At 41.0% G+C, this 12,824-nt stretch overlaps 1 protein-coding gene across 1 annotated transcript in view; it reads right to left on the bottom strand.

The window, feature by feature from the left end:
• Window positions 1–12,088: 12,088 nt before the first annotated feature.
• Window positions 12,089–12,824, bottom strand: part of LOC127001848 (uncharacterized) — a 2,723-nt gene continuing 1,987 nt past the window's right edge. Inside the window, exon 2 of the mRNA XM_050867044.1 lies at window positions 12,089–12,307. Within this exon, the coding sequence (XP_050723001.1) occupies window positions 12,190–12,307 (118 nt within the window). The 3' untranslated portion in view covers window positions 12,089–12,189. The remainder of the gene's footprint in view (window positions 12,308–12,824) is intronic.

Raw genomic sequence — 12,824 nt, 5'->3', positions numbered from 1 at the left:
TGTTGCAGCCAACTGTAAAAATAGTCCGAAATCTTTCTTCAGTTACATAAACAACAGAAAGGGGATCAGAAGTGGAATTGGACCTTTAACAAACAGCAACGGTGCACTAGTGACTGACAGCCAACACATTGCAAACCTCTTAAGCAATTACTTTTCCTCGGTGTTTAATACTAACAGTCTTCCTCCCACTACCACCATCACCAGTACTAATGTAAATTTCGACCATGCATTGCCTAATTTTGAAATAACAACCGATGAAGTCCTTAAAGCTCTCCATTCACTTAAAATAAATAAAAGTCCCGGACCCGATAAAGTATACCCTATACTGCTTAAAGAAACAAAGAGCGAAATACTCTCCTCCCTCACAACCGTATTTAATATGTCCTTGCGACAAGGCATCGTCCCTTCGGATTGGAAAAAGGCTAACGTGACACCGATTTTTAAGAAAGGAGAAAAAAATACCAGGTAACTACCGACCCATTAGTTTAACTTCAATTATAGGTAAGCTACTTGAGAGCATAATTAGAGACAAAATTGTGAGTTACCTCGAAAGCCACTCATTAATTGGGGATTCACAACAAGGCTTCCGTAACAAAAGATCCTGCCTATCAAACCTATTGACCTTTTATAACGACCTCTTTTCAGTTTATGACGTAACCATATCATTGGACGTAGTCTATCTTGATTTCCAGAAAGCGTTTGATAAAGTCCCACATCACAAATTACTTTATAAATTAAAGCAAATAGGTATTGACGGTCAGGTAAACTAATGGATCGCGAATTGGTTGAGCAACAGACAACAAAGTGTGATGATTGACGGATTTAACTCAGAGTGGGGGCCGGTCACTAGTGGCGTCCCTCAGGGCTCGGTTCTTGGCCCAGTGCTCTTCATTATTTACATCAACGACGTGGATGTTGGACTCAATAATCGCATTAGTAAATTTTCAGACGACACAAAGATTGGTAACTCGGTTCTCACTGACGAAGACAGGCAAAGCCTCCAAGAGGATTTGCACAAAATTTAATCTTAGTCGGATAGATGGGAAATGCCCTTTAACGTAGACAAGTGCCAGGTCCTTCAAGTTGGAACAAGAAATAAAAAGCTCGAATACGAAATGCGCGGCGTTAAACTCACAAGCGTTCAATGCGTTAAGGACCTTTGGGTCAAAATCGCGTCAAACCTCAAATTCTTACATCAATGCATCGATGCAGCAAATAAATGTTGGGCTTCATTAAAAGAAACTTTTTATTCAAGAATAAAGATGTAATACTTCCGCTCTACAATAGTTTAGTCAGACCCTACTTGGAATATGCGGTACAGTTTTGGTCTCACACTGCAAAGGACATTGCTAAATTAGGAGGTGTTCAGCGTCGGGCAACAAAAATGATCCCTTCCTTGCGCAACAAATCCTACGAAGAAAGGTTTTCCACCCTAAACATGTTCTCTCTTGAGAAACGTCGCCTCCGAGGAAAACTGATCGAATGTTTTAAAATATTTAATGGTTTCACGAATGAAGACAGAACAAAATTGTTTATGAAAGATGACACTTTGCGAACGAGGAACAATGGCATAAAACTCAAATGTAGACAAGTAAATTCAGACTGCACCAAATTTTTCTTCACCAACGTTGTAGTGCGAGAATGGAATAAGCTCCCACCGTCAGTGGTCCAGTGTAACACGATTGACTCCTTAAAAACAAGCTCGACCGTCACTTCCTTGAACTTAATATTAACTAGAGTAGAAAAGCAACGTTTTGGAGCCATCTGATTAGTACAGATTCACTTAGGTTTAAGGACAGACCACCTAGTCTGGACCATGGGGTCTGTGTGGTCTGATTATCTATGTAATTCTATGTAATTCTCTCTCTCTCTCTCTCTCTCTCTCTCTCTCTCTCTCTCTCTCTCTCTCTCTCTCTCTCTCTCTCTCTCTCTCTCTCTCTCTCTCTCCCCAGGCTATATAAACCATAAGGTATAGCACGAAGTGATCCTTAATACAGTATTATTATTTCAAGTACAGCCGTAGCCCAATTGCCCAAGAACTCTGAAATGTACGACATTTAATTATTTTTAAGACGAATTATCTTTTTGCTTATATATCACTTTTCGATGCAATGGATATATAATTAGTAGGACCTATGTGTGTTTTGGATCTTGTGTAAACAGGCAGATCACAGTAATGTCAATTCTACATTAGTAATTGGATGTGACAGTAAATAACATCCTGTACTGCGCCTGAGATGCCTTGCCTGCGATATCCCTCAAAAGTTATATGACGTTCTCTCTATATTTTTTGAGTAGCAGCTTATATTTTTTAATTAGCACGAAACAAAACTAGTTGAGAAATATATGAAATAAACTGCAATATTGTAGACAAGAAACATTATTTAATATGAGTATATCTACAGCGTCCACTTTTCTTGGAAGCGGTGTACGAAAGGGAGATACAATGCCGTCAACAATTCGAAACTTTGTTTTGCAATGGTCGTTTCTACAATATTATAGGAAGGGAAAGGTTGTTGTATCCACTCATTGTTAAGATCTCAGAAAATAGAATTCACGAACTGCAGTTAATTGAATCGCCGCGTATCTTCCCCACCCCCCTCCTTTTCCTTTAACCATCTCCAGTCATCATTACATTATTCTGTTGCTGCCATGGGGATTAGACATACCTGCGCTTGGCTCCTGATCGACTGCCTACCATACCACTCACACATTTATTTCGCCAGCCATTCCTTCATACTGGCTGCTCTAGGTATGCATCGACTCTGACATTATAACTATGGCAGTATAAAAAGCCAGTATATGGAAGAAAGCAACTGAAAATATACGGCTAAAGGTTCCCCGACCAGCCCTCTGACGTCATCACAATAACAATCGTCGGCTGCTCCACACTCCTACAAAGTTTTAGCTGATTAGGACAGTATTGTGGCAATTTTCTGCTGTGTATTGACTTCCTACAGCTCAAGAGCACAAAGCAGCTGGGCGCTCCGCTCAGCTGCTTTGTGGAGTGCCACTCCACAAACCACTACACAAACCGCCGCTCAAAGTCCATCAGGACCCCCCTTGGAAATCCCCATTCATACCGCTACCACACCCTCTGACGTGTTGGATCTCATCACTGCTGATACTGCAACTATCTCCGAGGAAGGTAAAACTATTGTGAACACTGTTATCAAGGTAATGCAACTAATAAATAACCAGAAGAAAAAAATAGCACAATTGCAAAGCCATGCAAGTCAGCTTGAAAACAGAATAAAAAGTTTGGAAAGTTTCGTTTAGTCGGCGCAACATCTGTGGTCATATGCCGGAGAGAAACAGGAGGGGAAGAAATTATAGGAGAAGGAAACATATCCCAGGAGACGGGACACAACCCCCGATTAATATCTGGTCCCCATTCACTGCTGTGTGGACAGGGGCGTAGGGTATCGGAAAAGCCCCCCAAAATTTTCCACTCCGCCCGGGAATCGAACCCAGGCTCTCTCGGCTGTGAGCTGAGTGTGCTAACCACTGCACCACGAAGCCCCCCTGAAAACAGAATAACAGAACTTGAGAATCAAGTGGGTGAAGTGAACCAATACGAGAGAAGGGACACCATCATTGTTAGTGATCCAGATCTACTAAATGAAGAACAAAACGAGAATAGTGTAGATGTGGTGGTGAGATCAATCAGAGAAAGCCTTCACATAAATATAAATAAATCTGACATAAATGTTACTCCTCGACTAGGAGCAAAGAAATCACAGAATGACTCTAGGTCAATCATTGTTAAACTCCAGAGCAGGCAAATAAAATACACCATTATGAATGCATGTGTAACAGTTAAACCTAACCTGTACATTAATGAGAGCTTAACCACAAAACGCCGATCAATATTCAAGATAGTATGGGACATAAGAAAACAACACAGAGAAAAATTCCAACAATGCTATACATATGATGATAAAATAGTTGTGAAATTAAAACACTCGCAACGGAAACACATCATCACTAATGACGTAGGTCCCACACATTTCATAGAGAGCTTCCCAATACTAAAGGAATCTTCAAACCCTCAGGTGTAAACCTTGCTATACAAAAGATGGTAAACTTGTTGTAAAGTTAAAACACTCAGAGCGTAAATACATCATTACTAATAACGCAGGTCTTACATATTTCTTAGATATCTACCCAATACTAAAGGAAGCTTCAAACCTTCATAAATTGCATTAGTGTGCTATACTGTTATTTTTATTACTAGTATGTATTTTATTACGTTACAACCCCTACTAATGTTACTAATCTTTGTATTGCCACTACTACTACTACTACTACTACTACTACTACTACTACTACTTTTAATATTACTACTAGAACTACTATATTTAAAACTACTACTACTACTACTACTACAATGATTATTATTATTATTACTACGGTACTACTATTTATACTACTACTACTCTTATAATTTATGATTACTATCTACTACTAATAATAATTTTGTCATTACTACTACTTTTCTTGTACTACTTATCCTACTGTCATTACTATTGATGTTATTACTACTAATGTTATTACTAATATTTTTACTTCTACTACTACTACTACTACTACTACTACTACTACTACTACTACTACTACCGCTACGACTATTAATATTACTACTACTATTACTACTAATACTATTACTACTACTAGTACTAATGTTTCTACTACTACTACTACTACTACTACTATTACTGCCATTACTACTATTACTGCTTCTACTGCTACTTAACTTCTACTACTACCACTATTTATTATCCTGCTATTACATATATTAATACTATTGAGGTTATTATTTTTAAAGTTGCTACTAATTTTAGTTCACTGCCAGTTTTCTTCTATTATGATGCTTACAGATGCTACTACAGCTACTGCTATGGTTACTACAAATTAATAATTATTATTATTACAACTAATATAACTCATTTTAGTCATTACTTCCTCTCTGCATACCTGGAGATACCTACTTACTTTTATTTACTTTTTGTTTGTTTCTATTCTTTAGTGTATTGTATTTACTAATCCGTGTCATCTTGTTTACAACATATGGATAATTTACGTAATTCTTTGTATGATGATAATGATGTGTTCCCCTTAAACTTAGAATTAAGTGTAATAGAAAAAATCTCAGGTCAGCGAGATCTTAACTCCTTATCTAGATATTTTATATTTGAGGATTATATATCAGCAACCAAGTCATTAGGAAACAACTACCTTAATATTAGTAGGAGTAGGTAGGAAGACACCTACCGAACGGGCGCAAGTAACTCCCGGTGAGGTATATATAGGAAGTGAGGAGGGTGCTGAAGCCCTCCATAGACCCTCCCCATTACCTCATTAACCGTTTCCCTATTGTCTCATCTACACCAGAGAGTAGTTCAGCATACTCTCAAAAGACAGATCCTCTTTCTATCCACACCACACTACATTCACACAACACTCACACCTTTTCCGAAAATTCAAAATTCAAAATGGCGTTCAACAACAGTGCCTCGGAGTCCCCGCCTTGGGGGGGAGGGGGACCACAAATTCCCCCAGGGAGGACTTCCCTTCTGGCTGCCGACCTGAGAGGTGTCTTGATAACTCCTCGAACCTTTTTATCAATTTCTGCAACATTCGTGGTCTTCGTTCTAATTTTCATTCTGTGGAACACCATCTCTCCTCCTCTAAACCTCACCTTCTCTTCCTCACCGAAACATAAGTTTGAGGCCACTGGCAGCAGTCTCTACTTTGTTCCCTCCTACTATCTATATCCTCAATTTCAATCCAAAGCTGGATGTTGCGTCTACGTATGCAACGGCATCACTTGCTCTCGTGCCCACGACCTTGACTCTTCTGAATTTTCCACCATCTGGCTAAGACTTCATTGTCATTCTATTACTAAATACATCTGTGCTGTTTATCTTTCACCTAATTCTACTAACTATGTAAAATTCTTTGACTACCTGAACTCTAAAGTGGAGCACATCTTGACCCACTCTCCGTTCGCTGAAATCTCCATCCTAGGAGATTTCAATGTTCACCACCAGCTTTGGCTTTCATCCTCTTTCACTGACCGGCCTGGTGAACAAGCCTACAACTTTGCTCTCCTCAATGACCTAGAGCAGTTGGTTCAGCCCCCCCCCCCCCCTACACGTATTCCCGACCGTCTTGGAGACCGGCCCAACATCCTAGACATCTTCCTTACCTCTAACCCTTCTGCTTACTCTGTCAAACTGTTCTCTCCGTTGGGCTCCTCCGATCACAACCTTATCTTTGTATTCTGTCTATCGCTCCTGTACACCCTCTGGACCCACCGAAGAGGCGATGCTTCTGGCATTTTACTTCAGCTCGGTGGGACGACCCGTGGATGTACTTTTCCGATTTCCCGTGTAATGATTACTGCTTCCATGATAGAGACCCCTCTGTATGTGCCCAGTGCATCACAGATTGTCTTAGGAATGGAGGTGTACATTCCACGTACTTACTCTATTCTCCATGCTATGAAAAGCCTTGGTTTAATCATGCTTGTTCTCGTGCTATCAAAGATAGCGAGGCAGCTCACAAAAGGTACCAGAGCCTTCAAACTCCCGCTAACCATGACCTTTACATTTCCGCCCGGAATCGTGCCAAATCTATTCTTCGACTTACCAAAAACTCCCTTTATCCATAGCAAATGTCAACACCTTGCTTTCTCTAATTCTTCCAGAGACTTCTGGCACTTAGCCAAAAATATCTCCTCCAGTTTCACTTTTTCCTCTTTCCCGCCTCTTCTTAACCCAGACGGCAGCATTGTCGTCTCTTCTATTTCTAAGGCTGAACTCTTCGCTCAAACTTTCTGTAACAACTCCACTCTGGTCGATTCTGGGCATATTCCTCTTACTCATCCCCCCTTCGACTCCTTTATGCCTGTTATCAATATTCTTCCTAATGATGTTTTCTATGCCCTCTCTGGCCTCAACTCTCAGAAGGCTTATGGACCTAATGGAGTGCCTCCTATTGTCCTTAAAAACTGTGCTTCCGTGCTGACGCCCTGCCTGGTCAAACTCTTTCGCCTCTGCCTTCCAACATCCACCTTTTCTTCCTGCTGAAAGTACGCCTTCGTACAGCCTGTGCCTAAGAAGGGTGACCGTTCCAATCCCTGAAACTACCGGCCTATAGCTTTACTTTCCTGTCTATCTAAAGCTTTTGAATCAATCCTTAACCGGAAGATTCAAAAGCACCTTTCCTCTTCTAAGCTTCTATCTGATCGCCAGTATGGGTTCCGCAAGGGGCGTTCTACTGGCGATCTTCTTGCTCTCTTAACTGACTCTTGGTCATCCTCTCTTAGCCGTTTCGGTGAAACTTTCTCAGTTGCACTAGACATATCGAAAGCCTTCGATAGAGTCTGGCACAAGTCTTTGCTTTCTAAACTGCCCTCTTTCGGATTCTATCCTTCTCTATGTTCTTTTATCTCTAGTTTCCTTTCCGGCCGTTCTATCTATGCTGTGGTAGACGGTCACTGTTCTTCTCATAAACCTATTAACAGTGGTGTTCCACAGGGCTCTGTCGTATCACCCACTCTCTTCCTGTTATTCATCACTGATCTTTCCATAACAAACTGTCCTATCCACTCATACGCTGATGACTCCACTCTGCATTATTTAACTTTATTCAACAGAAGACCCTCTCAACAGGAATTACATGACTCCAGGATGGAGGCTGCAGAGCGTTTAACTTCAGACCTTACTATCATTTGCGATTGGGGTAAAAGGAACCTTGTGTCCTTCAATGCCTCAAAAACCCAATTTCTCCACCTATCAACTCGACACAATCTTCCAAACACTTATCCCCTATTCTTCAACAACACTCAGCTGTCATCATCTTCAACAATAAACATCCTCGGTCTATCCTTAACTCAGAATCTTAACTGGAAACTTCACATCTCGTCTCTCACTAAATCAGCTTCCTCGAGGTTGGGCGTTCTGTATCGTCTCCTCCAGTTCTTCTCCCCCGCACAGTTGCTATCCATATACAAGGGCATTGTCCGCCCTCGTATGGAGTATGCATCTCACGTGTCGGGGAGCTCCACTCACACACCTCTCTTGGACAGAGTGGACTCTAAGGCTCTCCGTCTCATCTGCTCTCCTCTTACTGATAGTCTTCTACCTCTTAATTTCCGCCGCCATGTTGCCTTTCTTTCTATCTTCTATCGATATTTTCATACTGACTGCTCTTCTGAACTTGCTAACTGCATGCCTCCCCCCCTCCCGCAGCCCCGCTGCACGCGACTTTCTACTCATGCTCATCCCTATACTGTCCAAACCCCTTATGCAAGAGTTAACCAGCATCTTCACTCTTTCATCCCTCACGCTGGTAAACTCTGGAACAATCTTCCTTCTTCTGTATTTCCTCCTGCCTACGACTTGAGCTCTTTCAAGAGAAGGGTATCTGGACACCTCTCCTCCCGAAATTGACCTCTCTTTCGGCCACCTCTTTGGATTATTTTTGTGAGCAGCGAGTAGCGGGCTTTTTTTTTATTATTGTTTACTTTTTTTGTGCCCTTGAGCTGTCTCCTTTGTTGTAAAAAAAAATACATATTAATATTAGATCACTTCACAAAAACTTTGATGTATTAAAATCTTTTCTTAATGGTTTACCAAAACCACTTGATATTATTGCTATTACTGAGACATCTTTATTCATTGGAAGGGTATAATTCGTATCACTTAGTAAGAACTGAAAGAGAACATGAAGGGATATATATTTTTACTAACAATACGTTAAAGACAGAATTATCGAACCAGTTTTGCTTCATTAATGAAACTATTGAAATTTTTACTTCTCACCTGACATTAGGTTATTCAAATTATGTAATTGCCTTTATTTACTGGCCTAACAGTAAACCTATAGGTGTTAATGAATTCACGTCTATTACATAATTTATGATCTGCTGAATAATGTCATTTTCAGACTTAACAAATCATCACTTATAGGAGACTTCAACATTAATTTGTTGGAACATTATAATCATGTTCCTACTAATTTATTCCTTAATTCCATGCAAACACTTAATTATTTCCCCCACATATCCAGACCAACACGATTTCCCGATACTCCTGAGCTTGGTCAACCCTCTCTACTAGACTCTGGACTAATTTCCCGCCTCCCTCACTATCAGGAATCCTTCATTATTGTATATCAGACCATCTTACCATATTCATTAATATCAATCAGCAATCTAAACCCAATACCAAACATAAGATAAGTTTTAGAGTCTTCAATACCAATAATCATAATCTATTTACCAATGAGCTACACAATATAAACTGGGAAGAACTACTAAATCTAGAAAATACTAATGATAATTTTAATCTTTTCTATAAAAAAAGTTTATGAATGTTACAATAAAAGTTTCCCAATTAAAACATAATATGTAACGATAAAAAGACTTCATAATGCTTGTCTTACAAGTGAAATACTTAAATCTATTAAACATAAATGTAACTTGTTTAAAATGTATAAACTTGGAACATATTTTTTTATGAGAACTTTAAACAATATAGAAATTACCGTACTCAAATTATTAGCGTTGCCAAAATGAACATGTTTCGAAATATTTACAAATTTTCGTAAAAATACCAAAAAGATTTGGCAAACAATTAATGAATTGAAAGGTAATACATACAAAGTAAACAATATTAAGTCTTTGCAATATATCAATTCAATATTAAGTGATCCGTCAGATATATCAGAAGCCTTCAATAGATATTTTCCCACTATTGCATCTGAACTTGACAGAAAACTCCCAAATATAAATATAGACCCGAAAGACTATCTTAAGGGTAACTTTCCAAATTCTATGATGTGCCCTATTGTCACTACCTTTGATTTGGCTACAGTAATCAAGTCATTAAACAATAACAAAATAGGCATTAATGATATATCACCTTCTGTTATTAAAATAAACTTTCATTTGTTTTCAATCCCTTTGGATATACTTTTTAATCAATCTGTTACAACTCAAACTTTTCCATCTTTGTTGAAGACTGCAAAAATTACACCTATCCACAAGTCTGGTCCCGATGATGACCCTAAAAATTATAGACCAATATCTCAAGTTAAATTTTCTCTAAAATATTTGAAACTTTAATGGAGGTTTATTTAATTGACTATCTTGAAACTAAGAATATACTAATTCCTTCTCAACATGGTTTAGGCGGACCTGCAGCACTTTTCAAAACTTTAAATTTATTTTCTAATGATGTACTTTCTGCAATTGACTAAAAAACTCCCTGTCTTATGCATATTTATAGATTTTGCTAAAGCCTCTGATACAGTTAATCATAAAATTCTTATTAACCAAATGCACCACTGTGGAATCAAAGGCCCGGTACTCTCTTGGTTCAAAGATTACCTAACGGATATACCTCAATATACTGTATTTAGCGGCGAAAAATCATCTACTACCACTGTAAACCTTAATGTACCTCAAGGAAGCCTTCTAGGCCCAATTATGTTTCTGATATACGTCAATGACATATCTAACCTCTTTGAATCTAAAGGTATATTGTTTGCCGATGACACTTTAATTAACAGGCCCAAACCAAGATCAACTCTCTCTCTCTCTCTCTCTCTCTCTCTCTCTCTCTCTCTCTCTCTCTCTCTCTCTCTCTCTCTCTTGTCCCTAAAATATAAGAATGAAGTTAAAAGAAAATGAGAAGGACTTACCCTGCTGTGTTTGTTTGGTGTGTAGCCGTCCCTCCTGATAGCGCGCAGCCATTTTTCGGAGAGTTCCTCATCTTTCGGGAAGGAAAACACGTGCACTTTTGGGCCGTTCCTGTAGTTTCCTTTGCAATTCGGAACTGCACACGTGTTAAGCATAACCAAATAACATTGATAGCAAAAATAAACCACTAAGAGACACTGTTTTGCGGGAAGGGATGGCTGGAGATTAGCGCGCAGTGACCCCGACCTGACCTGGGAAGAAACTGAGGAGTGCGGGCTGACCTCACCCTCACCTTGATGAGTGGCTCGGCTCAGCCCCCCTCCCATCGCCTAGGCCTCCCCTCTCGTAGGCCTTGGTTAGACAGGTGGTGTATGTTGTACGCCAGATGGGATTACAGTAGGTTATTTATGAATAAATGTGTGTATATTATATTGACTTTAATACATTTAAAGGCATGAGATCCTTTATTATATAAAGTAACGCAATGTGTCTTGATATTTTCAGTGTAAGGTTATGTATGTATGTATGTAGAGAGGCAGAGACAGAGGCAGAGAGAGTCAGAGACAGAGGCCAAGAGAGGCAGAGACAAAGGCAGAGAAAGAGGCAGAGACAGGCAGAGAGAGGCAGAGACAGAGGCAGAGAGAGAGAGAGAGGCAGACAGGCAGAAAGAGAGGCAGAGACAGCAGAGACAGAGGCAGAGAGAGACAGAGACAAAGGCAGAGAGAGAGAGAGAGAGAGAGAGAGAGAGAGAGAGAGAGAGAGAGAGAGAGAGAGAGAGAGAGAGAGGAGAAGGAAAAAAGACGAAGAGTATTTACTTGTAGAATAACAGAAAAAAAACACAAAGCACAATATAAGCGGGAGGAGGGAGGGAGAGAGCGAGAGAGAGCAAGGCAGAGGGAAGAGGCAAGGAGGGGGGGCAGAGGGGTGAAGGAAGGAGGTAGCAGCCAATCAGGAGATATCAACGCGTGACGTTACTTCGTAAATATGCGGCCCGGGCTGCGTTGAGGACGTCACTGACGGTCGACGGATCCGTGAAAACGGAATAGTGGGAACCCCGCCTTCACCTCCTCCTCTTTCACATCATCCTCCATCTCTTCCTCCTCCTACTCCTCCTGCTCCTCAATATTGAGGTGCTTTCATCTGCTCCCCAGGCCCCAAGTGGCTGTCGAGCAGATTTAATCACCAAAGCGGGCAACCTCGTAATGAGCCAATAGGCATTCTGTTGCCTGCATTTCCATGTTTCCATGTTTCATCCTCCTCCATCTCTTCCTCTACTACTGCTAATACTACATAAATGATACCTCCACCCATGTTTATTTTCCCGACACATAATCATGGAGGGCTCCATAGCTTGGAGGTCATTAGCCCCATCTCTGTTCGCTAATGACTGTGGCATCCAACCATATCACTAATACTACCTGACACTAAATCACCTATCATCTATTACGTCTAGATCCCCCTTTCCTTCCCTACTCAAGTCACTCCCGACCCACCCTAATGTCACTCTCCACCACTGTGGCTTCATAGTCCATATTGGAGATGTTGGTGGCTTTTGGGCCAGAGTGTCTGGTGCCCCTGAGACATAGGATGGCCGACCTGATCAGGGAGAACGAGAGGCGACACCTCATCCAGGCGACAACGTGACTCCTTGGCTGATGCTTCTTTTCTGATATTAGTTCCGCGAGGCGTGCGTAGAAGCATTGGGCCCTGGGACCCATCCCGCCGGATGTGGTGAAGACGAGGGGGTGAAGCTGCCCTGATCCACATGTTGGATTCTTTCACCGTATGCCCTTGTCTTCTCCTGCTCGTTCCTGTGGTGGGCGGCTCGCAGGGGCAGCTCACGGTGACAGGCAGCCATCGGGTCGAATATGCGGATGTCCATGAACGCCCGCGGTCCGCGCAACAAGAATCCGAGGGCACTTACATCAACCCGTGCCTCATGTGAGGTATTGGCTGTCCTGTACCGAAGGTGTTCGCCGTCCAGGGGAAGCAGTGCCGGCTCGGTAGTGACGTCTTGGCATACCTCCCCGAGCATGCTGGCTGTCAGATCCCTCACTTCATCGTGTCGAATACAGACGAAGCCTCCTTTTTTACATGTCATGGTGTGGGTGAC

The sequence above is a fragment of the Eriocheir sinensis genome, chromosome 21, assembly GCF_024679095.1.
Source record: "Eriocheir sinensis breed Jianghai 21 chromosome 21, ASM2467909v1, whole genome shotgun sequence".
Classification (NCBI taxonomy): Eukaryota; Metazoa; Arthropoda; class Malacostraca; order Decapoda; family Varunidae; genus Eriocheir; species Eriocheir sinensis.
This window is presented reverse-complemented; position numbering and strand designations above follow the sequence as displayed.